This window comes from Megalobrama amblycephala, linkage group LG21 (genome assembly GCF_018812025.1).
Source record: "Megalobrama amblycephala isolate DHTTF-2021 linkage group LG21, ASM1881202v1, whole genome shotgun sequence".
Lineage (NCBI taxonomy): Eukaryota > Metazoa > Chordata > Actinopteri > Cypriniformes > Xenocyprididae > Megalobrama > Megalobrama amblycephala.
The window spans coordinates 13,015,455-13,042,830 of NC_063064.1; the positions used below are offsets into that span (position 1 = coordinate 13,015,455).

At 36.4% G+C, this 27,376-nt stretch overlaps 1 protein-coding gene across 3 annotated transcripts; it reads right to left on the minus strand.

Annotated features, from left to right (window-relative positions):
* Window positions 1-829: 829 nt before the first annotated feature.
* Window positions 830-26,565, minus strand: sfmbt1 (Scm like with four mbt domains 1). Of its 3 annotated transcripts, none has more exons than XM_048172669.1 (21): window positions 26,408-26,565; window positions 22,998-23,055; window positions 22,565-22,659; window positions 20,355-20,598; window positions 19,620-19,708; window positions 18,289-18,541; window positions 17,527-17,624; window positions 15,132-15,233; window positions 12,800-12,959; window positions 11,825-11,907; window positions 10,676-10,802; window positions 10,322-10,435; window positions 10,161-10,203; window positions 10,006-10,076; window positions 9,733-9,875; window positions 8,943-9,052; window positions 7,316-7,491; window positions 5,170-5,348; window positions 4,382-4,606; window positions 3,693-3,821; window positions 830-2,250 (listed from the first exon to the last, which is right to left on the minus strand). In XM_048172669.1, the coding sequence occupies exons 2-21, from the start codon at window positions 23,020-23,022 to the stop codon at window positions 2,110-2,112; spliced, it is 2,607 nt and encodes an 868-aa protein (XP_048028626.1). In that variant the 5' UTR covers window positions 23,023-23,055; window positions 26,408-26,565; the 3' UTR covers window positions 830-2,109. The 3 variants fall into 3 exon arrangements, with proteins under 3 accessions (XP_048028626.1, XP_048028625.1, XP_048028624.1); XM_048172668.1 differs by lacking the exon at window positions 26,408-26,565 and adding an exon at window positions 24,477-24,527 and having other exon boundaries at window positions 9,733-9,872; XM_048172667.1 differs by lacking the exon at window positions 26,408-26,565 and adding an exon at window positions 24,477-24,527.
* Window positions 26,566-27,376: the final 811 nt, after the last annotated feature.

The following is a 27,376-nucleotide window of genomic DNA, read 5'->3' on the forward strand; positions in this document are numbered from 1 at the left end:
CAAAATCAACGTATTTGTATAGTGAAATTAATTTATTTAACCTATTTAATCCAATTTTATTCTCTAGTAAGGGATCACAAGTATTTTACAAGCCATTGGTCACAATTGTAATTGTAAGCTGTAATCAAAATGTAACAGTTGCTGTTTAATCTATCTATCCATCTGAAAGTGAGGGGTCTATAACTGTTACAATTAATGAGTGCATATTTTTTTTATTTTTTCAAGAAAATAGCACTTCTCTCTTTTATAATATATAAATACAAAATTGACAATTTGATTTAGCAAGGATGCATTAAATTGTTCAAAACTGATAGCAAAGACGTTTGTTACAAAATATTTCTATTTCAAATTTTCAAATTTGTTGCTTTTTTAAACTTTCTATTCATCTTCAAATATGTATCAGTTTACACAAAAAACATTTAGCAGCACAACTGTTTTCAACAATAATAAGAAATGTTTCTTGATAATCAAATCAGCATATTAGAATCATGTGACTGAAGACTGGAGTAATGATGCTGAAAATTCAGCTTTGCCATCACAGTAATAAATAGAAAACAGTTACTTTAAATTTTAATAATATTTTTACAATATTACTGTTTATTTTCAATCAAATAAATACTGCCTTGGGGTGAGCATAAAATAATTCTTTGAAAAAAAAAAAAACCTTTTGAACAAAACAGTAGTGTACGCACAAGAGACCGTACAATTATAATTCGACATGCACCTAAATGTTAATGATCTATAAGGCATATTCTAACTATGAAAAATACATTTATATTTTTTAAACACCCCTTCTTTAAATTTGCCCCCTGAAAAAGAAACCAAAGGCGAGATTCTGTTCATTTTATTTTCTTTTAAATAACATTTTCCACCAACATATAATCAAAAGTAAATTATTAATTCAACAACCTTTCATTAAACGGGTGAAAAACAGGAGAAATGAACAAAGCAGAATGTGGCAAGACGAGGTTCCGAATTCATCTTTCTCATTCCAGCACAAATGCTTAAAGAAGGTTCAAGGAAAATGGACTGTTAAAACAAGAAAAGGGAGACCGTTGCATATCTCATTATCAATTCAAATACAATCCGTAGATAACAAATCAAATGATTCTATATGGATGTGTAGGGGAATAGCTTTGCAATGCAAGACCAATCCAGTTATTTAGACCATTAACAACATAGAGGCCCCTGAAATGATTGAATGCAGTATATGCATTTAAACAGATGCTGCATTCTACTTGATATTAAAAGCATTACTTTTACAAGCAGACATGTTTGTAAGAGTCCAAGACTCTTTTCAATTTGGTGTTGTTGACAGACCCTGGATTTGCCACAATTTATAATTTCCCTATCACAGTCAGAGACGTAACCTGAAGTATTTGTGCTTATGTCTTAACCAACACCTCATTACTTTTTATTACTCTGCACTTTTATTTAATAATGCATCGTTAGGATGAGCAAATGCTTATTAGTATTTACAGAAACCAAAAATGGCAGCATCAGGCATATCATGCCTCATCTTTTGCACTGTTGTGTTACAGTGTAATTCCCAAGCTGTTATAGAAAACCAAACCGAAATGGGAACATTAAAGCAGTCCCACTAAAATTAACATCTGGTTATTTACAGTATTTACATTCACGCTCCTGTATGTACAAGTTTGCATACACTTACAGTACATGGGCAATTTTTTTTTGTGCTTAAGGTAATTGCATTGTCATCCGCTCTACAGTTAATAAAGGTTTCAGAAACAGGTGAAGAGCTTTGCTTATTGTTGCAGACACAGTTTCTCCAAACCAGGTTTAACACTGGCTGAAGCCAGGTTGTACTAATCTTTAAAAAAGAGAAAAAGATCACAACTAAACACTAGTCCAGGCTTGATTTGAGATGGAGAGCCCAGCTGTAAAAGTACCAGATTGACCCTGTTGAAAAACGCCCCTCCAGTAGTTAATCTCGACTGCGCCTGCTGAAGAACTAATGGAACAGGAGGCGTCTAAAGCGCTAAGTGATTTTAAAGGTTCTATGATCCATAGAGCAAAAGGAAGATCACAAACATTAGGAAAGTCACCTAAAATGTCAAATGCCCTACTCTTTTCTACAGACGGTCACCCTCAGCTGGCAAACTGTTGGTAAAATGCCAGCTTGACCCGCTCGATGTGATGGCACAGCTTGATGGCAGGGCCAAGCTTCAGGTCCATACACTCCTGTACAGTGGGAAGATTCAACAGAAGCAGCGCCTGACCGTCAATTTCCTGGAAGGTAAATGAAAAAGATTTAATAATATACAGATGTAGAATCCTAAATAAGCATGCAAGTCAAAAGATGAAGTTTAATCTATGCAATATATTTACGCCTAGTAAAAACATCCGTTCAGGTTTACATGGGGACCAAAGCGTTTTGCTATTCAATTATTCAAACCTGCAAAGCTCCGCAGATGGTATATTTGGTATACTTAATAATTTGTAGCCACATTGCACTAATGCATTCTCTTGTTTTAGGTTTAGGTAAATCATGGCCACTATTTCAAGCGCTGCACTGTGTTTTGTTTTTGCGAACAAAAAGTATTCTCATCGCTTCATAACTTTAAAGGGTTAATTCACCCCAAAATGAAAATTCTGTCATTAATTACTCACCCCCATGTCTTTCCACACCCGTAAGACCTTCGTTCATCTGCCAAAGTCACATGAACCATTGAAATGTTTCGAAACACTTATGACGTAACAAAGCCTCGTTTACTGAAATCACATGACTTTGGCAGTTTGATACACGCTCCGAACCACTGATTCAAAACAAAAGATTCGTAAAGCTTCTAAGCTTCATGAAGTAGTGCTGTGAATTCGCCATCACTAGATATTGTTGAATAAAGTCATTATTTTGTTTTTTTTGCCACACAAAAAGTATTCTCGTCGCTTCATAACATTAAGGTTGAACCACTGTACTCACATGAACTGTTTTAAATATGTTTTAGTAGTTTTCTGGGCATTGAAAGTGTTAATTATCTTATGGTCAATAAAGGCCTCACTGAGCCATCAGATTTTATCAAAAATATCTTAATTTGTGTTCGGAAGATGAACAAAGGTCTTACAGGTGTGGAACGACATGAGGGTGAGTAATTAATGACAGAATTTTCATTTAAGGTTGAGCAACTGTAGTCACATGGACTATTTTAATGATGCTTCACTACCTTTCTGGGCCTTGAAAGTGGTAATGATGTTGCAGTCTATGGGGGGGGTCAGAAAAAAAAAAAAAAACAACTTAATTTGTGTTCTGAACATGAACAAAGGTCTTATGGGTGTGGAACGACATGAGGGTGAGTAATTAATGATAAAAATATAATTTTTGGGTGAACTAACCCTTTAATTTATGGCTATGATATTTAAAATGACTTTTGACGGACATGTGTGGGGACATTGTACAAAGTGTCAACCCTAATCCTGGTGCTTCCCGGACATCAATGAAGTGCAGTCTTCTCTCCTGTCAATTAACCATTACACTAAGACAAGGAGTTTAATTTTTGGTGTCAACTCAAACGACTAAGAGAAAATAAAAGCCCAAACAAATACATGCACGAGTCTTTGCGAAACTTTTTTTGCGAACACTTACTTAGTTGGTCACAGGAGTGTACTACTAGGTATAAACAGCGATTTATCTTATCTGACCACTTGTGACTTGATGTTAATGTGTGTTCAATTACTTGATCCATGAAGATGCGTGCCAGCGGAGCACAATCAGTGGTCCTGATGAAACGCACAACATCCGTGACACTCCATTCCAGTGGACTGCTGTCCAAACACAGCTTCGGAGGAACTTCTGTACGTGGACTCTTCAGAAGAGACACAGGAAATCAGTCAGTACTGCATAGAGTTATCGTATACAAAACAAATACAGTACATAGTACGACAGTTATAAAGACAGTTGTTTTCCTTAACGTTAAAAATATCGATTTTGTATACTGTAAACCATCAGTTCTCATCCTTTCTAACTCTGAAGCTCCTCACTGTCAAAGACGATATTCGAAGGGCCCATGATATTTCCAATTATTCAAATCTACAAAGTACTGCACATGGCGCCTATCAGCGAATCCATCTATCAGAGGATATATTAGTGATCCGCTGATAGATGCCTGCTTTCAAAGGCTTACAACATGTTTTGAAGCGTTGATCATTGTATCCAATCACAGATCTATATGTTGAGCACGTGAACACAAAGGCCAATCAGAGATGTTTAAGAATCTGCTCAACAGCACTCAAAATGCTAGGGGGAAATGCTGGTATGGTCAGATTTTATCAATTTCAGTACCGACTTGCTACTAAAGTCGGTACTTTTGACAACACTAGCTGATATAAAAAATGATCCAATAGTTATATATTGCCGCAGTGGTACCTTGGGTGAAGGAGGTCTGTTCTCATCATCCGAGCAGGAAGGTGAGCGAGCTTTGCGCCGTCTGCGTGTGGGACGGGGGGTTTCTGGAGGGGAGGGGGAGGGAGTGGGGGGCTGCGACTTCTTCTCGGAGTATTCGGAGTCATCCATCAGCTCGTCTTGCAGCTCAGAGCCTGTATCTTCACTCAGAGAGTCATCCTCATCCAGATCCTCCTCATCACCACTGCCCTGTGAGGCCAGACAGTAACATTAGTACACACTAGAAATACTGTACAAAGTTTGATGCTCCTCCTGATTTAACCTACATATATTTAATATTAACAACCAAGATGCCAGTTTGATGTTGTGATGGTAGAACTGAATTCTGCTCATGTGTTGAACCTTAATAGCAATGACATTTACCAGATTGTGCATTTCACATTTTAATGACCACATTAGAACGGATGGAGGAAGATGGTTCTTGTTGAGCAGTTACTCGGAACATATTTGATTTGTTTTTAGTGCGGTCCAAAAGTCTGAGACTACATTGAACATCTGGGTTAAACACAAAGAGAACTAGAAGTAAAACATCATGATGTATGGTAGAAATGGTTAAGATTCTGAACTGGTCACTAATCAAATCTCTGATGTTGAGCATGTAAACAATTCTAAGAAAAATTTATTTATCTTTTCACTTAAATTTTTATGGTGATAATGTTTAGAAATGGACACATTTGTATTAAATAAAAAATGCAAAATAGAAGTATTTTCACTAGTGTTTTCAGACTTCTGCACCGTGTAGTTCTTGTTACCTGAGGGGAACCTGCTGGAGTGTTGTCGACTGAAGCAGAAGAACGTCTCTTTTTGTGGACGAAGAGCTGCTTCCTCCTCTTCCTCCTCCTGCCTCGTCTCTTCACACCACCCTCTAAGTTGGAGTGTCCGCCGGGAGGTCGACCCACACGCCTGCTCTTCTTCTTCCCATAGTAATATGCTATAAAACAGGTATTGTTAGATTCACAACTTAAACAGCAAGTAATTTATACTATCATGTAATTTAAATGATTCATATGGGTGAAACTTATATTATATTATATTATATATATATATATATATATATATATATATATATATATATATATATATATATATCTTCAGGACATTTAATTTTTTTTTTTCATGAAAATTAAGAAAAACAAAAAAACAAAAATTATATATTATTGTGAATAATATTATATGTAATGAGAATAGAAATGATGTATTATTTAAATTGTAAAGTGTTTATAGATCATATATTATCATATATATGCTTTAATTTATCTTAATTTATGATTATTTACAGTATCTCACAGAAGTGAGTACACCCCACACATTTTTGTAAATATTATATCTTTTTATGTGACAACACTGAAGAAATGACACTTTGCTACAATGTAAAGTAGTGGGTGTACAGCTTGTTTAACAGTGTAAATTTGCTGTCCCCTCAAAATAACTCAACACACAGCTATTAATGTCTAAACCGCTGGCCACAAAAGTGAGTACACCCCTAAGTGAAAATGTCACAGTTGGGCCCAAAGTGTCAATATGTTGTGTGGCCACCATTATTTTCCAGCACTGCCTTAACCCTCATGGGCATGGAGTTCACCAGAGCTTCACAGGTTGCCACTGGAGTCCTCTTCCACTCGACATCATGGAGCTGGTGGACGTTAGAGACCTTGTGCTCCTCCACCTTGCGCCATTTGAGGATGCCCCACAGATGCTCAATAGGGTTTAGGTCTGGAGACATGCTTGGCCCGTCCATCACCTTTACCTTCAGCTTCTTTAGCAAGGCAGTGGTTGTTTTGGAGGTGTGTTTGGGGTCGTTATCATGTTGGAATACTGTCCTACGGCCCAGTCTCTGAAAGGAGGGGATCATGCTCTGCTCCTTCATGGTTACCTCAATGAACTGTAGCTCCCCAGTGCTGGCAGCACTCATGCAGCCCCAGACCATGACACTCCCACCACGCTTGATTGTGGGCAAGACACACTTGTCTTTGTACTCCTCACCTGGTTGCCGCCACACATGCTTGACACCATCTGAACCAAATAAGTTGATCTTGGTCTCATCAGACCACAAGACATGGTTCCAGTAATCCATGTCCTTAGTCTGCTTGTCTTCAGCAAACTGTTTGCGGGCTTTCTAATGCATCATCTTTAGAAGATGCTTCCTTCTGGGATGACAGCCATGCAGAGAATGAGAGCGATAACACAAAATTTAACACACCTGCTCCCCATTTACACCTGAGACCTTGTAACACTAACAAGTCACATGACACCGAGGAGAGAAAATGGCTAATTGGGCCCAAATTGGACATTTTCACTTAGGGGTGTACTCACTTTTGTGTCCAGCGGTTTTGACATTAATGGCTGTGTGTTGAGTTATTTTGAGGGGACAGCAAATTTACACTGTTATACAAGCTGTACACTCACTATTTTATATTGTAGCAAAGAGTCATTTGTTCAGCACTTGTCACATGAAAAGATATAATAAAATATTTACAAAAATGTGAGGGGTGTACTCACTTCTGTGAGATAAAATAAATAAAAAATATTGTATTACAATAATTATTTTACTGTAATACAGCAAAAAAAGACAAATCTAAAAGAGAATCATTGAAAATAATAGGAATTACAAAAAAGTACAAAATGCACATTATGGTAATAAATGTTGTCATGATGTTTCATTGTCTTTGTCAAATGTAATTTCTTTTTACTTTTTTGTTGTTATTGGGGGGTGGGGATTGAAATGTGACCTGGGAGTGTTTTCCCAAAATATGCCTATATGCAATTCAAATATCTGCAACAATTGTAACTATATACTATAACTATATATTTTAACTGTAATAAATGTGCTGTACTATCCAGCAAGACAATAATACCAGAATAAACTACTGATTTAGACATGGTTTAAGTGATGCTCACTGTATTTGGTTTTGGTGAGCACAGAGCAGTTTTCTGAGCAGCGCTCCAGAACCATTCGTGGGCCGAACAGGTTGGGACAACATTCCAGCTTAATGCAGGTTTTCCGACAGAAATCGGCTACCTGGTCTGCTGTGCGAACGATCTCTACTGTCGCTCTGTAGCTCTTCCCTTTGTACCTGTGAAGCACACAGACTGGTCAGGAAACCAAGAGCAAACTATTTATGTAATTATAAATTATTATATTAAAAGTATAAGCCTAACTTCACAATTTGTCTCAACAACTTCTTTGATCAGTGTGGCGAGCAGGGGGGGCGAGAGCCATGAGGGAACGACATTTATATATAGTATAAATTATATAAAAAATATAAATACATACATATACTTGTAAATATTTCTCAAATATATACATGAATGTGTTTGTATTTATATATACATAATAATTACACACAGTACACCCACATATATTAGGCAAACTCAAACTTTTATTTTGTATGCAATTAATCGCGATTAATCGCTTGACAGCCCTACCGCAGACGTCCGCGCATTGTCCATTTTTTGTGACCACACGGATAGTGCGTGTGCAATAGCGCATGTGCAAGGTGAATATTGAGACACAAGAGTCTACTAGGTGAAATTACACACAGTTGTGATGTACTGTGTAGTAGTCAAAGAGTTCAAAAAAAGTGATACATAATAGGTTTTACATTGTTTTTGTTTTGGTTCTTCTTCTAAACCAGGGGTGTCCAAATCTACTCCTGGAGGGCCACTGTCCTGCAGAGTTTACCTCAACACAACAACCTGGAAGTTTCTAGTATAGTTCAGGTGAGTTTAATAGAGTTGGAGCTAAAATCTGCAGGCCCTCCAGGAGCAGGATTGGACACCCCTGTTCTAAACTTTGCACGCAATAGCGGCGTCATGACAAATTGGGTCCTTCCTCGAGATCGTGTCTCTATCAACTATCAGTTAATGATTAAACTGAATACATATGAACGATATTCATTTAAAATATGTAAAGGTTACTATATATATTGCATAATAAAACTATTTTCTTTCACTTGATAAACTGTTAATTAATTTATTAAAAATAGCCTATTAAGTGAATAAATAAACATCATTACTTTTTTTATAACTGAAATATTTGGACATTTACCACTTAATTTAACAAGTAATTACATTAAAGATGATTGTGAATACATGTAGGGCAAGTGCAAATGCATGTATAAACTAAGCTATCAGGCTAATTGGGTATCTGTATGCTATGCTAGTACATAAGCTAACTAATACAGACATTAATGGTCATTATAACGTAGTTCAAACATGATTTTGTAGGAATTGTAATCGGGTGCTAAAGAGAGTGCCTATTAAAAGTCCCAATTTCGAGGAGGACCTGATTTGTCACCACAGCGGATCCGTTGCTTTTCCTTTAAATGATATGACTCAGTTCTGCCCTCTGACGTCTGGTAGAGTATAAAAAAAGCAACTGTATGGCATATGTACTGAATGCATCCATCCATGCTTATCTGCGGTTGAGTACACTTTGAAAGCTGTGCGAACACTACTGTGACACGAGTCAGAGCAGAATGCGGAAAATGAAGTATACCCGGGCCTTAAGGCATGATCTACTCACTTGGCTTTAAGTGTCTCTCCATGACCCTGCCAGCGGCCCTCCTGGTCTAGCTGCAGCTCTCTCAGCACTCGGCTGGGCTTGTAGGCAGAATTTATCAGCAGTGTCAACACCTGCACAGGCCACAGGTCAAGAGGTCAGTATTGAACACATAAGTCTTAACAAAATGGAATAGTTCTGACTCCAGATACTGAGCGGTGTTCAGAACTATTACAAAATGGAGATAAAAGCATACCTGTGATGGCACATTCTCTATTAATGCACTATAAGTTGCTATGGCCTATAGTTCATCTAATGAAATAAATTACTAACAGGAGAATTTTTATTATAATTGTATATCATATATACTTTTAATACAAATTTTACATGCAAATAAATTAGGGCTATGCATTTCTTTCTTCTGCTGAACACAAAAGATGATATTTTTAAGAATGTTGGTAATCAAACAACTATTGATTTCCATAGTATGGAAAAAAAGAAAAATCTATGGAAGACAAGACAATGTTTGATTACCAACATTCTTCAAAATATCTTCTTTTGTGTTCAGCAGAAAAAATTAATTCATACAGGTTTGGAACAACTTGATGGTGATTAAATGATGACAGAATTTTCATTTTTGGGCGAACTATCCCTTTAAGGGTGTTTTAGACAAATCACCATTACAGACTTGTGCACATTCTTCTAGTTTTCCATTCAAGTTTTAGCAGGATAGGAAGTTTTAAGACTTAATATACTATTAATAACATTTACTCATTTGAATACTGTTGCAAACAAGCAGTCTGTTATGCCTAACCTCCTTAAGTACCAGGACACAGTTTCCAGGTCCCACACACTGGGGCAGCTCTGCAATACGGCCCTTATTGAGGTAGGGCCCCGAGAAGCAGCGATGGTTAAAATAGATCTTAGGGCAGCAGTACTTCCCATTCGCCTGGCCTGCTGGTGGCACACACACACACAAGATTAAAATAGTATCATGTTAGAGAGCATTGAGCTTTTATGACTGTAAACATCTGACAAGGAAGACCATGCATGTGTGCAAGTGTTCAGATGTATATCTGGCACTCACCAATCTCAGCCTGACTGCTGTTAATCAGTTGTTTGGTAGTATCAGGTGAGGAGTCTTTGGATGGAACCCGGCTGTGATGCAAGAGATAAATGAGTGTTTTTCATAATCATCAAAACTACTTGAACTCAATTTCAACACTTTTGTGTCTTACTTACTGTTTCTCTGGCTGAACAACCGCAACCTTTTTTTGTTTCTCCACTGCAAATAAACATGAATTTGAATATCTTATCAAGCCATTTCAAATATAAATTTCAATTTATGTGTACACAGTACTTGAACGTTCTCTGAAATCGAGCGTTTGTGCTGTAACACTAACCTTTGGGCTTGCAAGGGTGCTGAAGAGGATAGCCATTTGTTTCACACCAGCTCACTGGGAAAATATCCATGGAGTCTGTGTGAACTATGATCTCTGGGATGGCTTGCTTCAGACCTGAGAAAGGAGCGGGAGGGAAAGATAAATGAGACTAATCCTCATGCCTACTGACCTTCTGTTATGTCTATAAAGGGTTAAGCCTAGTCTTAAATTAGTCCGTTACTGGTCTTGCTATTTTTAATCAGGGATTCGGGTTTGTTAGTTTACTCTGAAGTCAGTTCAAGGAGACATTGCCTAATTATTTTTTTGGTATTTCAGAGCTACCATACTGCATAAAGAAGAATGTTGACATCACACCTTCCAAACGAATCCACATGTGTTGACCTTTGACCTTGGTAACAGTTGCTACGTGAATGTTTTCAGGGTAGAGCGGGTTGACGGCCTCCAGCATCATGGACTCCTTAATGCACTGGTCAGACGGGTCCTACAAGGAAATTGAAAAGTAATTCAATGTCAGAAAGTCACATCAGCAACAAAATGCTATCAATAACTGAGATTGGACAAACAATTCAAATAATTTTAAAGAAATTAATACTTGTATTCTGCGAAGGTACTTTAAATTGACCAAAATTGACAGCAAAGACATCTATAATGTTATAATGTAATCCTGAAAAAAATTATCACCGTTTCCACAAAATATTAATCACCACAACTTTCCAACATTGATATTAATTAGAAATTTATTGAGCACCAAATCAGTATATGATTATGATTTCTGAAGGATCATGTGACACTGAAGTAATGATGCTGAAAATTCAGCTTTGCATCACAGCAATAAATTATGTATTAAAATGGAAAACAGTTATCTTAAATTGTAATAATATATATGTATTTTTGATTTAAAAAAAAAAAATGCAGCTTTGGTGAGTATAAGAAACTTATTTAAAAAAATCCTGAAAAAAAAATCAAAAACACTTATTTTAACTTTATTTAACACAATATTTACATGTCTTTATTATATTTAGAAATATTTTAGATGTTTTCTTTACAAATATAAATTATACATAAATATTCGTAAAAATTATTGTCAATCAAAATCCGATATTTTATCAGATATATTAGACTTATTCAATTGATTGATTATGAGTTTTCTTTTCAAAAATGTCATCCTTTAATTCACTTTAAAAAAATAGCTTTAAAAAAACTAAAATTTACACAGTAAAATACATTTTTCATAGTTTGAGAAAGAAGCCTATACGGAAATAATGCATTGTTTTACGGTAGGCTATATTCAATGGAAATACGGTATTTTACTGTGTAAATTTGTTTCGTTTTTTTTTACAGCTATTTTTTAGAATGTGGGTTTACAGTTTAGATTTTATACCCAAAAATGATCAAAATGAGTTTTAATTCAAAAATGTAAAACTAACATGTCTACATCAATATAAAAAAAAATTACCATCATGCTGTTGACCCATCTTTAAAAAAGCAGAAAGAGAAACTCACTGGAGGAAAGCATTGCTGAGGGGCTGCCTCAGCCTCACACTGCTTTAGATAGTCCGCCCAGTCAAAGTCCTGACCTTGGAAGCCTACACACATAAACACACACAAAGGTCAACAAGTGCACCTGAGTGCATGAAAAGTGCATGACTGTCTCCCTAATATACATATAGATTATAAAATAACCAAAACGCTAGAAGAAACAACACTTTGAAGTAAATCACAACCCCAATGGCAATTCAAAGGATGAACTAATCAATATGTTGATTGGCAATTAGTAGCATGTGAGGCGTAAAAGAGATCTAACAAGAAACACTTTGATATGGCAGCGCTCAAAGCAACTTATGTCCAAAGAGGTCAAATAGTGTCTCCAAGACCAAAACCATAGATATATCCACACAACTTGATGTCAAGAAAAATAAAAACCCTGCATCAAAACAAAACAAAATGATGAATCACATTTATGGATTTCTCATCCAGATGGGTTTATGTTTGGCAAAGTTGAAAAGCCTCAAGTGTGTTTCCAGCTGTTAAAATGAGGAGGGATCCATAACATCATGGCCAGCCATCCCACACCAGCCATTAGATCTAATGACTGCTCTGCTGAGCAGTATAACTGCCAAGGAATGAGGCTGTTTTTCACGACATGGAGCATCCTACAGTAAAAACACTGCTCATTTATGTGTCCATATTCCCAGGACACAAATGTTTCATGGGCAGTGAAATGCTTGGTGGCATGTCCAATCACCAGATCTCAATAAACCTTTATGCAAAGTTTTTCTGCTCGAGAACAATTATGCAATGTTCCCTACAGACAGTTTAGGACTTGTAGGACTGCATTCTAAGAAATTAAGTAGTTTTAAAAGGAAAGGATGGACCACCTTCCCATTAAATCCCTCTTATTAATATATTGTCAGTCATTTGTGTTATTTTACTTTCTTTACTGTATATGACGATTAAAGGGAGGTTGTATCTCCAGACCTGGAGGAGGGCTGAGCTTGACTCCGTTCTTTAGACTCCACTGCGTGGGAAAGATTCCTGGACTGTCTCTGTGACACAGGAAAGAGCGTCCACCTCCCTCTTTCTGTGCCTCATCTCTCATATCGTCCATCCGCACCAGAAAGAACTTATCATTAAATACCTGTCTCACACACATAAACAAACAGGTAAATCATCACAGCATATATACATGAATGGAGCTAAGAATAAGGGCACAGGCTACGACTGGTTTTCCTGTTCCTGTTCATCAACTCCGTTATCTGGAATACAGCCATGTTAATGGAAAACACCTGCCCTTCAGTGTAAAAATTACACAGAAAATAATATCTGACCTTCATATGTATAAAATAGTGCTGTCAAATCGATTAATTGTGATTAACTGCATCTAACGATTAATCACAGCACCAAGGTTTATGTTAGATGCATCAACGTGAGTGGCCTCACATTACTTGTTGTTGTTCCGTCCACTCATATGGCACATGTGCAAGTTAAATGTACAGAATATGACTGATTAGAAAAAAATGGCTGCACGTGTACAAACGTTTATATTAGATGCGATTAATCGCGATTAATCGATTTGACAGTACTAGTATAAATTAATTCTCTTGACCCTTCTGAAAGGATTAGTTCACTTTAAAATGAAAATTACCATAAGCTTTATTCACACTCAAACCATCCTAGGTGTATATGACTTTCTTCTTTCTGATGAACACAATCAGAGTTATGTTAATAAATATCATGACGCATCTAAGTTTTATAATGGCAGTGAGTGGGACCAACGAGTATGAAGCTGAAGAAAGTGTATCCATCCACATCCATCCATCATAAACGTACACCACACTGCTCCGGGGGGTTAATAAAGGCCTTCTGAAGTGAAACGATGTGTTTGTGTAAGAAAAATATCCGTATTTAACAAGTTAAAAAGTAAAATAATAATGAATGTTTATTAGCTATACACGTCAGGATATTTATTAAAGGTGCCCTAGATTCAAAATTTGAATTTACCTTGGCATAGTTGAATAACAAGAGTTCAGTACATGGAAAAGACATACATTGAGTTTCAAACTCCATTGCTTTCTCTTTCTTATGTAAATCTCATTTGTTTAAAATACTTCCGGAAAACACGCGGATCTCAACATAACACCGAACTGTTACGTAACAGTCGGGGTATACGCCCCAATATTTGCATATGCCAGCCCATGTTCCCAACATTATGAAAGGCATTAGACAAGGGCAGCCAGTAACGTCTGGATCTGCACAGGTGAATCAACAGACTAGGTAAGCAAGCAAGAACAACAGCGAAAATGGCAGATGGAGCAATAATAACTGGCATGATCCATGATAGCATGATATTTTTAGTGATATTTGTAAATTGTCTATCTAAATGTTTCGTTAACATGTTGCTAATGTACTGTTAAATGTGGTTAAAGTTACCATCGTTTCTTACTGAATTCACGGAGACAAGAGCCGTCGCTATTTTCATTTTTAAACACTTGCAGTCTGTATAATTCATAAACACAACTTCATTCATTATAAATCTCTCCAACAGTGTAGCATTAGCCGTTAGCCACGGAGCACCATCAAACTCATAGAGAATCAAATATAAACATCAAAATAAATACTTTACTCACATAATTCGAAGCATGCATACAGTATGCATAACGAACATCTTGTAAAGATCCATTTGAGGGTTATATTAGCTGTGTGAACTTTGTAAATGTGCTGTAATATAATCGAGAGCTCGTGTGGCAGGGAGCACGCGAATTAAAGGGGCGGCGCGCTGAAAAAATCAGTGCATAGTTAATGATGCCCCAAAATAGGCAGTTAAAAAAATTAATTAAAAAAATCTATGGGGTATTTTGAGCTGAAACTTCACAGACACATTCAGGGGACACCTTAGACTTATATTAGATCTTGTGAAAAAGCATTCTTGGGCACCTTTAATATAACTCCAATTGTGTTCAGCAGAAAGAAGAAAGTCATATATACACCTAGGATGGCTTGAGGGTGAGTAAAGCTTGGGAAGTTTTAAACTGAACTAATCCTTTAAGGAAGTTTTTTAGCCAAAAAAAATGATAAATAAGAGACAAAAGTTGTGTTTGATAGAATACTAACTGAAAAACAGTATTCATTTCTGGTAAAGCAGTTTTGTTATATCTGAATCAAATCTACACTAAATTAGTCTGTTACAAAGCTTTATTTATTAGCAATTCTATTCAGCAAAGTATTAGGGTAACAGGCCCAAACTACAGCACTTTAGTGTGTCGACCACATTTTGGAGAAAATGAGAGGACAGGGGAGTCTATTACGGTACCTTCGCCACAGTGGCAGGACTGATGGTGAAAGGAGTTAATGGGTCCACAGCTTCCAGCTTCATCCCATCAGTAAAGCAGTGCGGAGTGATGGCTGATCTGTCCTGAATACAGAAACAAGCGTATATTTTATCAATATGAATAATTTAGAAAATAAAGTAGAAACAATAGAGTAGAAAAAGCATTTTAGCAATTTCTGAATTCCTTTCATCCATATTATTATTGTATCAAACATAGTGTTGTCAAAAGTACAGGCTTCAATGCTGAAATTTTAAAAATGTAAAGCTTTGAGCAGATTCGTAAACACCTCTGTTTGAAAGCACACGGAAGTGTAGGAGCGTTCGTAAGCAGGTCCACTGATAGATGCCTGCTTTCAAACGCTCCCGTGTAATCTGTGTAAGCGTTCGGTGAAGAGCGTCATTGATGACTATTTACAACATTTTTTTGAAGTGTTGATTATTGTAGCCAATCACAGACATATCTAATGAGCGCGTGAACGCAATGGCCAATCAGAGGTGTTTACGAATCCACTCAACAGTGGTCAAAGCAGCTCATTTTTAAAATTTCAGTACCAACTTGGTAACGAAGTCATTGCTTTTGACAACACTGATCAAACATACCTTGATATATTGGCAGTTTCTAATGAAATATTAGCATACTAACATACTGCACTGTACATACTTTATACTGGCAACACCATTTAGATTTGTTTTAGTCTTCATTAAACAATCATCATTGTTAAACACAACCAGTAAATCCAAACACTGAAAAAAAAAAAAAAAACCTTAATAAAAAAAAAAAATACAGAAATATAAGCAAATAATAACTTAAAGGGTTAGTTCACCCAAAAATGAAAATTCTGTCATTTATTACTCACCCTCATGCCGTTCCACACCCGTAAGACCTTCGTTAATCTTCGGAACACAAATTAAGATATTTTAGTTGAAATCCGATGGCTCCGTGAGGCCTCCATAGGGAGCAATGACATTTCCTCTCTCAAGATTCATAAAGGTACTAAAAACATATTTAAATCAGTTCATGTGAGTACAGTGGTTCAATATTAATATTATAAAGCGACGAGAATATTTTTGGAGCGCCAAAAAAAACTAAAATAACGACTTATTTAGTGAAGGCCGATTTCAAAACACTGCTTCAGGAAGATTCGGAGTGTTATGAATCAGCGTATCGAATCATGATTCAGATCGCGTGTCAAACTGCCAACGGCTGAAATCACGTGACTTTGGCGCTCCGAACAGCAGATTCGATACACTGATTCATTTATGATCCGATGCTTCCTGAAGCAGTATTTTGAAATCGGCCATCACTAAATAAGTCATTATTTTGTTTTTTTTTGGCGCTCCAAAAGTATTCTCGTCGCTTTATAATATTAATATTGAACCACTAATACTCACATGAACTGATTTAAACATGTTTTTAGTACCTTTATGGATCTTGAGAGAGGAAATGTCATTGCTCCCTATGAAGGCCTCACGGAGCCATCGGATTTCAACTAAAATATCTTAATTTGTGTTCCGAAGATGAATTTAAATTAAACTGATCAATACATATTTTCCAGTAATTTAGAGTTTTAAGGTACTCCTCATTTTCAGTTTCTTGATTTCAAAAATTTCAAATCATTTTGAAATGCCAGAAAACTTGGAGCAACTTTAAACTATTTAGTTTTTTTTTTTTTTTTTTAATTAGTATGTGAAACTGAATATGTACAACAACAAACATTTCAAGAAGTAGTACGCTATATTGCTGTCACATGACTTTATTATGTTGCATGCTTAATTCAGCAAGTAGCTTCCAGTTACCGTCTTCTTCTGTATTCTAATCTAATTTTGTGAAAAATGCATATTATAGGACATGACTCTTTAAATAATGAGTTAAGAGCTGAAAATTGGGTTGTATTATTAATGATTCATTTGAAATGAAAGGTCGGCATTGCACGCAGTGTATTGTTGAAGCTATACTGCACATTTTGGCAAATGTTGTATGTCGTACGAGTCTTGCTTGCTTATGAAAAGGTTACATAATAAGTATTGCATATTAAATACTTCATTCAAAGTAGCGTACACCGCATACACGTGTACAGTGCGTTTTTGTTTTTGAACGTTCAAATCACTCGTGCTCCGCTTCGTGTCATCAGTACAGTCCATTGATGTGCGTGCACAATGTTCCTTGCAGCCAGATTTCTGTGTCCGAGCAGGGGACACAAGGACAATCAACCTGGTGCAAGCTGCTGTGAATTGCTTAGCTTAAGGTCACAAAGGTCACAGTGGATCTCCATTAACTCTCCAGTTTATGGATCACACCAACAGGGATGAAACAAGCAAACTGAGGGTCAGAGTCAAGTTTTAGCAAACATGTGGTAGTTAATCAGTATTTACTGACCCTGTAAAACTCCTCGCTGATGCTGGAGTCCTGAACCTGAGAGAAGACTGTCTTCTTCACCTCCTCCCATTCAGCTTCAGTGTGCAGGGGGAGCAGAGCTACAAACATACACAAACACACAATCAGATCTGCTGACTTCATCATACGTTTATCTTCTAAAAGTTAGTGGACTCTGATCTAAGCCCCCGTAAACCCTTCCTCCATCCACCAATCCCCTACTATTGATTAGCTAAACTGTAATATGTGGGTCTCCCAGGGTAAAAGTACTCTAGTGTGTACAAGGACAACTTGAGCAACCTACCTTTCTGTGCATGATCTCAGCCTCAGCATGGAGCAATCTAATTGATTTGCATATTAATAGGTCAGGAAGATTCAACTGCGAGTTGAATCTGTTGGTCTGTTCACTCGCTACTCTGTTTGGAATCATCTAGCTACAGAACATGCAGCAAAGACAATCCTCAAGATATACATTTATTATCGGCTTCTGCTTCTGTTTCCATGGTTTTAGCTGCACTGACCACTTACATTTTTCAAAAGCTAGCTAGTGTTTGGATGTAGTATAGTGCCGAGCACATAAACTTGAAAAATGGCCATGCTATTAACAAAATCATACACGTTGTATTGCATCCTATTTTAAAAACTGTATGTACCATAGTATACAGAATGAAACTACAAAGGTTTGAAATGTATTAAGTTCATTTACAAAGGTTTTTCTTTTAATTTGATGGCCATAAAGATTTTTAGAAATTATGAAACCCTCACCTGCAGGTGGTCTGAGAGTGCAGCTGTGCTCCTGTGCCCAGCCCGGTAGATGAAGCAGAGGGTCCAGGTAGAAGACCCATGTGATGGATTGGGTGTCAGGAAGCCCGTCTGCGCCGGCATACCGAAGCCGCAAGCGGCCCCCTACATTCTCCTCAATCACTGCAGACCAGACCACCCCAGCATCTTGACGGTCCACTAGCTCAACGTTTAGACCTGGACTTAACAGATCTATAGGATTACAGCCACGCTGGGCCTACAAACACACACGCAAGGGGGAAAAAAGTAATATGGATTAACCACCATCAATTTAATGGCCACTTCTTAAACAGTGTGTCAAAGACAATTTTTTATTCCTTAGTTTTTATTATTGTTTGAGGTTACATTGAGTTCAAAAACTCATGCTTTTTGTAATTAATTGCAATTATTATTAATTCTCATGTTTTTAATAGTCTAATTTCTTCATCTTATTATTTTGTGTTATGAACTGTACAACACTTTGGGTCAACCTCTATTGTTTTTAAATTAGTTATTAAATAAACTTTGAAAGACAAGCAATGCACACGTTACGTTTGGCGTCAGGAAGTTGTAAAAAATTTTTTTGAAAGCCTCACAATGGGAGCTTTTATTTGATCAAAAGTACAGTTAAAACAGTAATATTTTTAAATATTACAATTTAAAATAACTGTTTTCTATTTTATTTTATTTTTAAATGTAATTTATTCCTGTGATGACAAAGCTGAATTTTCAGCATCATTACTCCAGTCTTCAGTGTCACATGATCCTTCAGAAATCATTCTGATATGTTGCTCAAGAAACATTTATTATTATCATCAATGTTGAAAACAGTTGTGTTGCTTAATATTTTTGAGGAAACTGTGATGCAATATTTCAGGATTCTTTGATGAATAGAAAGCACAGCATTTATTTGAAATAATGTCTTTACTTTTGATCGATTTAATGTGTCCTTGCTGAATAAACATTTTAATTTCTTAAAAAAAAAAAAAAAAAAATCTTACAAACCCCAAACGTTTAAATGGTAGTGTGAATACAATATCTGTCCAGAGTTTAAATACTTGATTCTGATTGGTCAATTGCAGTATTAAGCAGTCAAATCTTTTTGCATCATTCATGTCATCCAGTGCAACTTTAAAAGACCTAAAAATGGCATTAGTTGACTTGAAGTATTCATTTTAATATCATATTATTTTATTTATATATAATATACAGTATATTCATTTTTATATTTTAATATAATAATTTATCAGTTTATTTTGCAATAATGACTAACTTTCTATACATTTTTTATCTTACATTTAAGGCATATCTCTTACCCCTTCCAGCAGACTAGCAGGTACACTGCAGGATTCAGCCAGAGCTTTCTCCAGCAACGCTTCCCAGTCCTGGTGCTTCTCACGGACACCTGAGCACAAATTCAGGGCCACATTTAAGGAACAAACAGTTGCAGATCTTCTAACAGACTATCCTGCTGACAGATTTGTGTCATTTTGCACTTATGACGGCTTCACCATTGACGTGTTATTTTGAGCCATAAGTGCAGCTGTCAATAAGGCACAGACAGCCAGAAGCGAAATGCCAGCAACCATCTGTACTCCCCCACGCCTGTACATACTGCACTCTTTTCCAGGATTGTATTAATAAAAGAAGCTTTAAGTATTAAAATGGGTCCTTTAATAATTTCAGAGGAGTAAAGGCTGTGCCCATCAGCAGGCTGTAAGCTAAATGAAAGCCCCAACACAAACACCCCTCCCCCATTTCCTGAATATGCCCACAAATCGACTGTGAACAACCACCTACAGGAATTAGCACTATGCTGCAAGCAACACAGCACATACATAAGAAGTACATAAAGAAATATGCAAATGTGGATGATGCATACAAAGCTTTTCAGAAATGAGAGAATAACCTCTGCAGAGCCTAAATTCAAATCATCTTTACCTATAAAACCACAATGTTCTCCTGAGTAGGTGAGTGACTAAACGAAACAATTAAGGCCTAATCATCATAAATTAGAAAGCATAGTGAAATTGCTCAGTCGCCATTCTCACCCTCAGGAGGTTTCATTGGTCGACCCTGCTGCTTGCTCCATCCGATCGGGTGCAGGTCGGCGGTCATGATGTCGCACCAAAAGTCGGCACGCCGGTCATCTTGGTAACCCTCATATCGAAGCAACAGCAGCTGTCCGCAGGTGGTGATTATTGTGGCCACCCAGTACGCGGTTTCTGATTCCGTACGGACACACACCTCCAGCTTCATACCAGGAGTCAGACCTGTCTCCAGGCCCTGGTCCACCTGCAAAAGACACAGTACACTATTATAGTATTTATTAAGAGTCTTTTTATTAATAGCCTTTACTTTTTTATTTTCAGTTTTTATTTTAATTTTAGTCATTTTATGTTCTTTTGTCAATTTTATTAGTTTTTTTAAATGTTTCTATTTAGCTTTAATTTATTTTTTCGCTTTAGTAATACTAGTACAGTGTTATTTTAATATTATATATAAACCATTATATTATTTATTAATAGTTTGAGTTAGCTTTTATTTTTATATTTTCAGTTTTCATTTTAGGTTTAGTTTAAGTTTTAGTAATTTTTTTTTTTTAATGCTTCTATTTAGCTTTAATTTATTTTTATTATATTTTAGTTTTTGTAAAATTAGTACTTAAAATTCAAAATTTCACATTTACGTTTAAGTTTTTTCATCTAATATTATTATATAATTTCAGATTTATTTCAATTACTGACTTTTTTTATAGTTTTAGTTTTAGTTAACAGTAACATCACAATGGTTTTGAAACAGGTTTGACAAACAATCCCCTCAGCATTCAGATCAACTACTGTATGGGTTGGTCGAGATGCACAGACGAACCTACCAATGCATACATTTTACTTGTCTTTGCATGTTTTTTTTTTGTTTTTTTTCACCTTTACTTCACCTTTAAATCATGAAGCATACATTCAGTGGGAGAAATTAACTTAAGGGGGAATATTTGCCCTGAGGAATTAATTTTCAAGGGCATTTTTCCTTAATGAGGGCTTTTTGTCCCTACCCATATAAACACATTGATGCCACCCATTTATGTCAAATATTTCAACTGAAATACATTATGTGAACAAATGGCTGTATAATATCAATGCCAAATATATTCTATAACTTTTGCCTCTGCGACAGCAGTAATCTGACAGCTATAGGTCATTCAGTGACCTCTGCAGGGGCACTAAAGTATTATAGTATTATAGCATACAGAATATGATGAAATATATCAGTGGTATAAAAGATTTAAAATCAAAGGAATGGACTATATTTTGGGTCACCGTGATTTTGCCAAGTAAGACAACATATTCTGTTGATCCTGGAACAACATTCTTGTCTGAAAATTTAGTCCTAGCCCTATTCCTACCCCTAAACCTAATCCTACCCATAATTTATCCCTAAATTCAGAGGGAAATGATAGGTGAATAACACTGAAGTAGAAGCACCTAACCCTGGTTATAAGCCTAAACTTGACATAAACTCTAAACTTTTCCCTCAAATCAGATTGGTTGATTGGAATGTTGTTCCAGGATCAACAAAAATGTTGATCCAGGAACATGTTGTACTTGATAAAATCACGTTCACTGTAATTTTGGTGGTATTATCAGTAATATTGTTGCTCCATACCCTGGTTAATTCCTGACCCAGTAAATAAATTATTTAAGATGTAAATGGTCACTTATTGGTCTTACAGTCCCCATGAGAGTAGGAATACATCACTAATGCATAGCGAGTTAATCTGAGGGTTGACTTCAGGATTTGACCAATGTTGTAAAGCTGAGTAAAATTTAAAAGGTGAATGACAGTTTTCTCATGTGCTGGCTTCAGTGCGGACCACATTTCTGTTTTTGCCATCGGACGTGACCGGAAAGCAATGTCTCAATAAGTTAAGTAAACTGATTCAAAGATTATTCAGTGGTGGATTAAAACCTGGTTCTTTAAAAAAAAAAAAAAAAAAAAAAAAGCTCAAAGGAGTCATTAGTTCATGAATCATTCGGCTAGCTCACGCAGCAACACCAAGGACATGGGTTTGATTCCCAGGGAATGCATGAACTATTTACCTTGAATGCAATGTAAGTTGTATGTAAATGCATAAAAGTGTAATTAGCGTAATGGAAAAACATGTTTTTAAGCAGTATTTTATCACTTTCAAATTTGATTAACAAATATTGTAAAATTCAGAATAGTGGTGTAGAACAAACACAAGCTGGCCCCATTTACTCACGTGTTTGAACGCATGATGAGGAACAGAAAGTGCCCCGGTTTCCTCCAGGTAGTCATCCCAGTTAAACTCTGACACATCCTGACCAGAGTCTGCATCTGAAACATTGAATGACCAATTGCTCATACACTGCAAAGTCTGCTCAGCTCTCTCCACACAGCTTCATCACCTCACATCAAACCATATCAACAGAGCGTGAAAGTGAATGCTTCTATATATATATAGTAATCATAGGCAGGAACTCGCACAAATTCTCAAGCGACCTTTGCATCCACCACTTTGCGTCAAGGACAAACACTGAGCCAAAGCAATCTAAATACGTGCGATATAGCCATAAGCTCTCAATATTGTATTTTTCAGGTTCAGAGGATGGACTATCGTATTCTTTTTCTGCAATTTATTTAGCAACGGAGCACAAATAACACAAATAGCTTACCAGACTCCAGCGCCTCAAGGCTCATGTCTGAAGCCCCCGGAGGACAATCGCACTGCTTCTACATGAATAATAAGAAGGAGAAGAAAACAAATGAGAGAAAAACAAACATTGAAACAAAGAGAGATAAATTATGATAACAGAATTACATTTAATATAAACAACGTTTCTATAAAAATATTTGCGTGTGTGAGAGAAACTGTGTGCGAATGACATGACAGAAACATGAGGAGACTTGCACAAGCCACATTTCACACAGCCTAGTCAATTTAAGTAAGTGGGAGGAGGAATCCTTAGTGCGTAGCTGCACAGATAAAAGCCACTTCTGTCGCTCAGACTCCCCGCATCAACTTTGAGAAGCAAAAATGCACCACAATTCCCCAATATAGCATTGCGAAATGAAAAAGATTGGATAGTTTTGCTACAGTCTCTAATAATGCAAGCAACATACCTGTATATATATATAGAGAAAGGGAGACCAAATAAAGATATTCAGCTAGAAACTCAACTAAAAAGCCAAAAACAACTTTGAAAGTTGTTTCAAACTCAACATGCAGTCTGAAAAATCCAAAAAGAAAGAAAACGGCTTACAAAGTTGCATTAACTATGTCTATTCATCCAGAGCTGTCAAGCTGTCTTTGTGAAGGTTGACGTCTCTATTAAAGAGAGTCAGACATTCCCCCTGACAGCCGTTGGCGGGCCACGACCCTCCTGCTCTGCTGGGATCAACTCTTTCAGTCCACCCCCCTCCGCTCCAGCACCATCCCAGAGCCCCGGAGCACAGCGCAGGCCACGGACACAATATGCTGGGGGTCACGGTGCTCTCCAATAGGGATTGAAAAGAGTTTAAAAAGCCATGTCGCTGTCCCTCAGTATCATGATCAACTGAACTTTAAAGCATATTGTGAAGAAATTACCCTTACAAAAAACAAAAAAAAAGACCATGGTAACGACAGTTTCCGCTCAAATAAAAACCACTATTTGAGCAGAATATTAGCAGTGTTGGGGAAAGTTACTTCTAAAAGTGATGCATTACAATATTGCGTTGCTCCTTAAAAACAGTAACTAATTGCGTTACTTAGTTACTTTTATGGGAAGCAATGCGTTACATGACTTTTGCGTTGCTTATTCTCACCTGGGCTGGGCTTGCTTTGTTTGTTTTTTAATAACAACAAAAAAGTTCTATATTTGGCAAATGTAAAGGCCCTTTCACACCAAAAGTGAAATGAATAGTCATTTTTGCTTGTAAGTATGGTTGAATTGGATCATCGAACGTCAGCAGCAAAGGCATTGGTAAATAAAGTGAGATTAAATACATAAAGTATATTTGTTTAATTTTATATATTTAATTATTGCAATGTTCTGAGATTGCATTTCACTGTTTTTATTCACTTTGAGGAATAATTAATCTGTTTTTGTGCAAGTGAGATGAGTAAATGCTCACATTTAGTCTAGAACTACAATAACATCATGTTTACTCACATCGCCTCTGCACTTACTCTCGGTTTCTCTCAACATGGGGACAGGAGAGCTGTCAGTCAATGATAGGGAAACAAAGTAACTTGCGTTACTTAAATGAAAACATAACACAGAGAGTTTGTTTTAAACTTAAAAGTAATGCATTACTTATCTAGTTACTTGACAAAAGTAATCCGATTACGTAACTCAAGTTACAGCTGGAAGTCTGTCATCAAAACAAAACAAAAAAATAATAAATTTAAATAAAACAAAGATTCTCAAAGCATTTAATACTATTTGAAGTACATTATATTTTAATTTATTATGGTTTTATAGAAGTAAGAGTAATAGAGCACTACAGATATTGTAGTAACTATGGTATTTTGGCAGAAACTACAGTTACCATGGTGATTTTGTAAGGGCAGAATCAGAAGGGAAAGATACTGAAATGATATAGGTGAGACTGAGGAGTTTAACACTTTGTTTCAACATCTGTAACCCTGTGTTTCTGTGCTATACGTCTCAAATTTTGATATAATATTCCCATATTTGTCTATAACAATAAAAGTAGTTTCGAAATCTACGACAAGTCCCTAAAGTGTAGAATAATGTCAAATACATAGAGTGCCCTTGTTACAACCAATCCTGCTCATTTTGGATTGGATTTTTTGTGGTAATTCAAATTACCTATTCAAAATCATTACTATCCCATAACCATTCCTTCCTTTTTGCATTATATACATTTAACTCAAAGTGACAAACATATGAAAAACGTTTGATTTAAACACACACTCACACACATATATACATATATATGGTGATAATGGTGTTACAACATTGCACACGAGGGAATGAGGAGACCCCAGGACAGCGGAAATCTATTTCTGGTGTGTCTATGAACCCTCAGCACATTCCTGCCAAAGTCTGCCGCTCCATCACTTCGAGCTAAAGACAACTTCCCTCCATTGATCAAATCCCGTAAATACACACAAACACGAGCAATGAAGACGAAAGATGATGAAAATGACGCAGTGACCGCCGTCACGTGCACCAGCCAGTCAGGTCCTCTAACTATTCAAAGTGTCCACAGCGAATTATTCATGTATAGTTTTGCAAAATGAGAGGACATTCATTAGAATAATATTTTTAAGCTTTTTATACTGGATAAATTAACACTTTTTTAATAAAATTAAGAATTATAGTATAATAGTAAAACATATTTGTGTTGTATATTTAAATGAAGAGCTTGAGTTCTGATGGTGACTTACAACACAACTTCTATTATGTAACACGGCCAGAGAATGACACTGTCATCAATTTCTAAAAAAGTGTTTGAGGAAGCTACAATTCATCAAACATAAATCTTAGTAAAACAGCATAAAATAACAATTATTTACAATAAAAAAATAATGCATCAGTGTTATGTGCAACCGAAGCTCAAATAAACGCCATTTAGAAGGTAACGATAAACATAACCGATAGCTGATATATAACACGACTGGATTTAGTGAGTGTAATTCATAGAAACCGCCCAATAAGAGATGCTGATAGTTGGCTGGTCAAGCGCAGTGTGTTCGGCTAGCTACATATAACTGGATAATAGCATTTAATACATTCACGCCGATCGGGCAACTTTCATTCCGAGAGACAAATCGTGCAATTCAACATTATTAGACATGAAACATTTTCTCTGCACTGATTCGCGAGGCTTTTTAATGTTGATGTGAGTGCGGCTGATTTCGTGCACATGCTAAAAACGCCTGTAACCAAGTCAAGTTACTGAAACGTCATAGCTTGAGCAATAGAGCCAGGCACTCATACGAGCGAGCACAAGTCACCTTTTTTTGGAGACGGGAAAAAAGATGCAGGCAACGCAAAATCGCTCGTTAAAGCCAAGGTTGATTAGGGCAAAGGGTAGAATACATAAATATTTGGGAATGCATTTCGTTTCTTACCAGTGAGGAGTTTTTCAAGTCGGTTTTAGATGCCGTGTCTTTTTCCGCCTAGTCGTTCACGACCTCATTCCAATATGGCACAAAGTGTGAGTGCGCATGCGCCGCCTCTCGCGCGAGCCTCTCATCCACGAGCACGGGGATTGATATTTGTTGGCTTTCAGCGATAAAATACGCGAACTTGCCTCATTTATCAACGCATTTTTTTTGCAATGCCTCACCGAAACACTGCAATAACGTTGAAAAGCACTTTTATCGCTTATTACAGCTTTTATTTGACTGTTCCTAGACTGAACAATAAGACGCAATATTCAATACAACTGTCATAACCTGTTCAGGTCTTCACTGCGCGGAGGTTAACGATTTATTTAAGTTAGTGGGAAGGAATGAAGTCTATGTTGTGGTATACAACATTTTCCGCCCAGCCTCACTGCCGTTTTGTTCAGTACAGAAAGTGTTTGTCCTATTGGCTCGAATGTACCATTAAACAGAGCTTAATCTATCGTACAACTGCGCCACGCCGAGCAGCCCGTTCCTCTGTGTAAATAATCTTTCTGGATCCTTCTTTGTGGATTTAACCGTGATTTAACATGTTATATATGATTAATCCCTATATGGCATATTGAAGGTAAATGTTTCACTCCAAAACTTTGTTTTGAACAAAATCTGCCTGTCAACATTTCAAAACAAACATAGAAAACAATCATCATATTTTGTTATGTGTTTTAAAAAAGAATGAGCTTTGATTACCTGACATTCATCCTCATAAAGTACTGATAAATTATTTATCTTATAAGACAGGGATTTTCTCTCTGGAAAAAACTGAAAGGATTCTAATTTACTTAAAAAAAAAAAAAAAAAAAAAAAAAACTTCTGAAATGTTTGGTTTACACACTTATGTAATCTTTGTTATATAATGCAATTTTTTTGTCAATTATTTTCTAAGACCTTTATATTTTACCCAGCTAAGTA

What these genes read in the sequence shown, in the direction of transcription:
- sfmbt1 (XM_048172667.1), bottom strand. Translation starts at nt 24,512, where the DNA reads ATGTTGAGAGAAACCGAGAGTAAGTGCAGAGGCGAT. An exon ending in GCACCCTTGCAAGCCCAAAG is followed by an intron (nt 10,204 to 10,321) that starts GTTAGTGTTACA and finishes GTTTATTTGCAG; the next exon opens with TGGAGAAACAAAAAAAGGTT. An exon ending in GTGTCCTGGTACTTAAGGAG is followed by an intron (nt 9,053 to 9,732) that starts GTTAGGCATAAC and finishes TGGCCTGTGCAG; the next exon opens with GTGTTGACACTGCTGATAAA.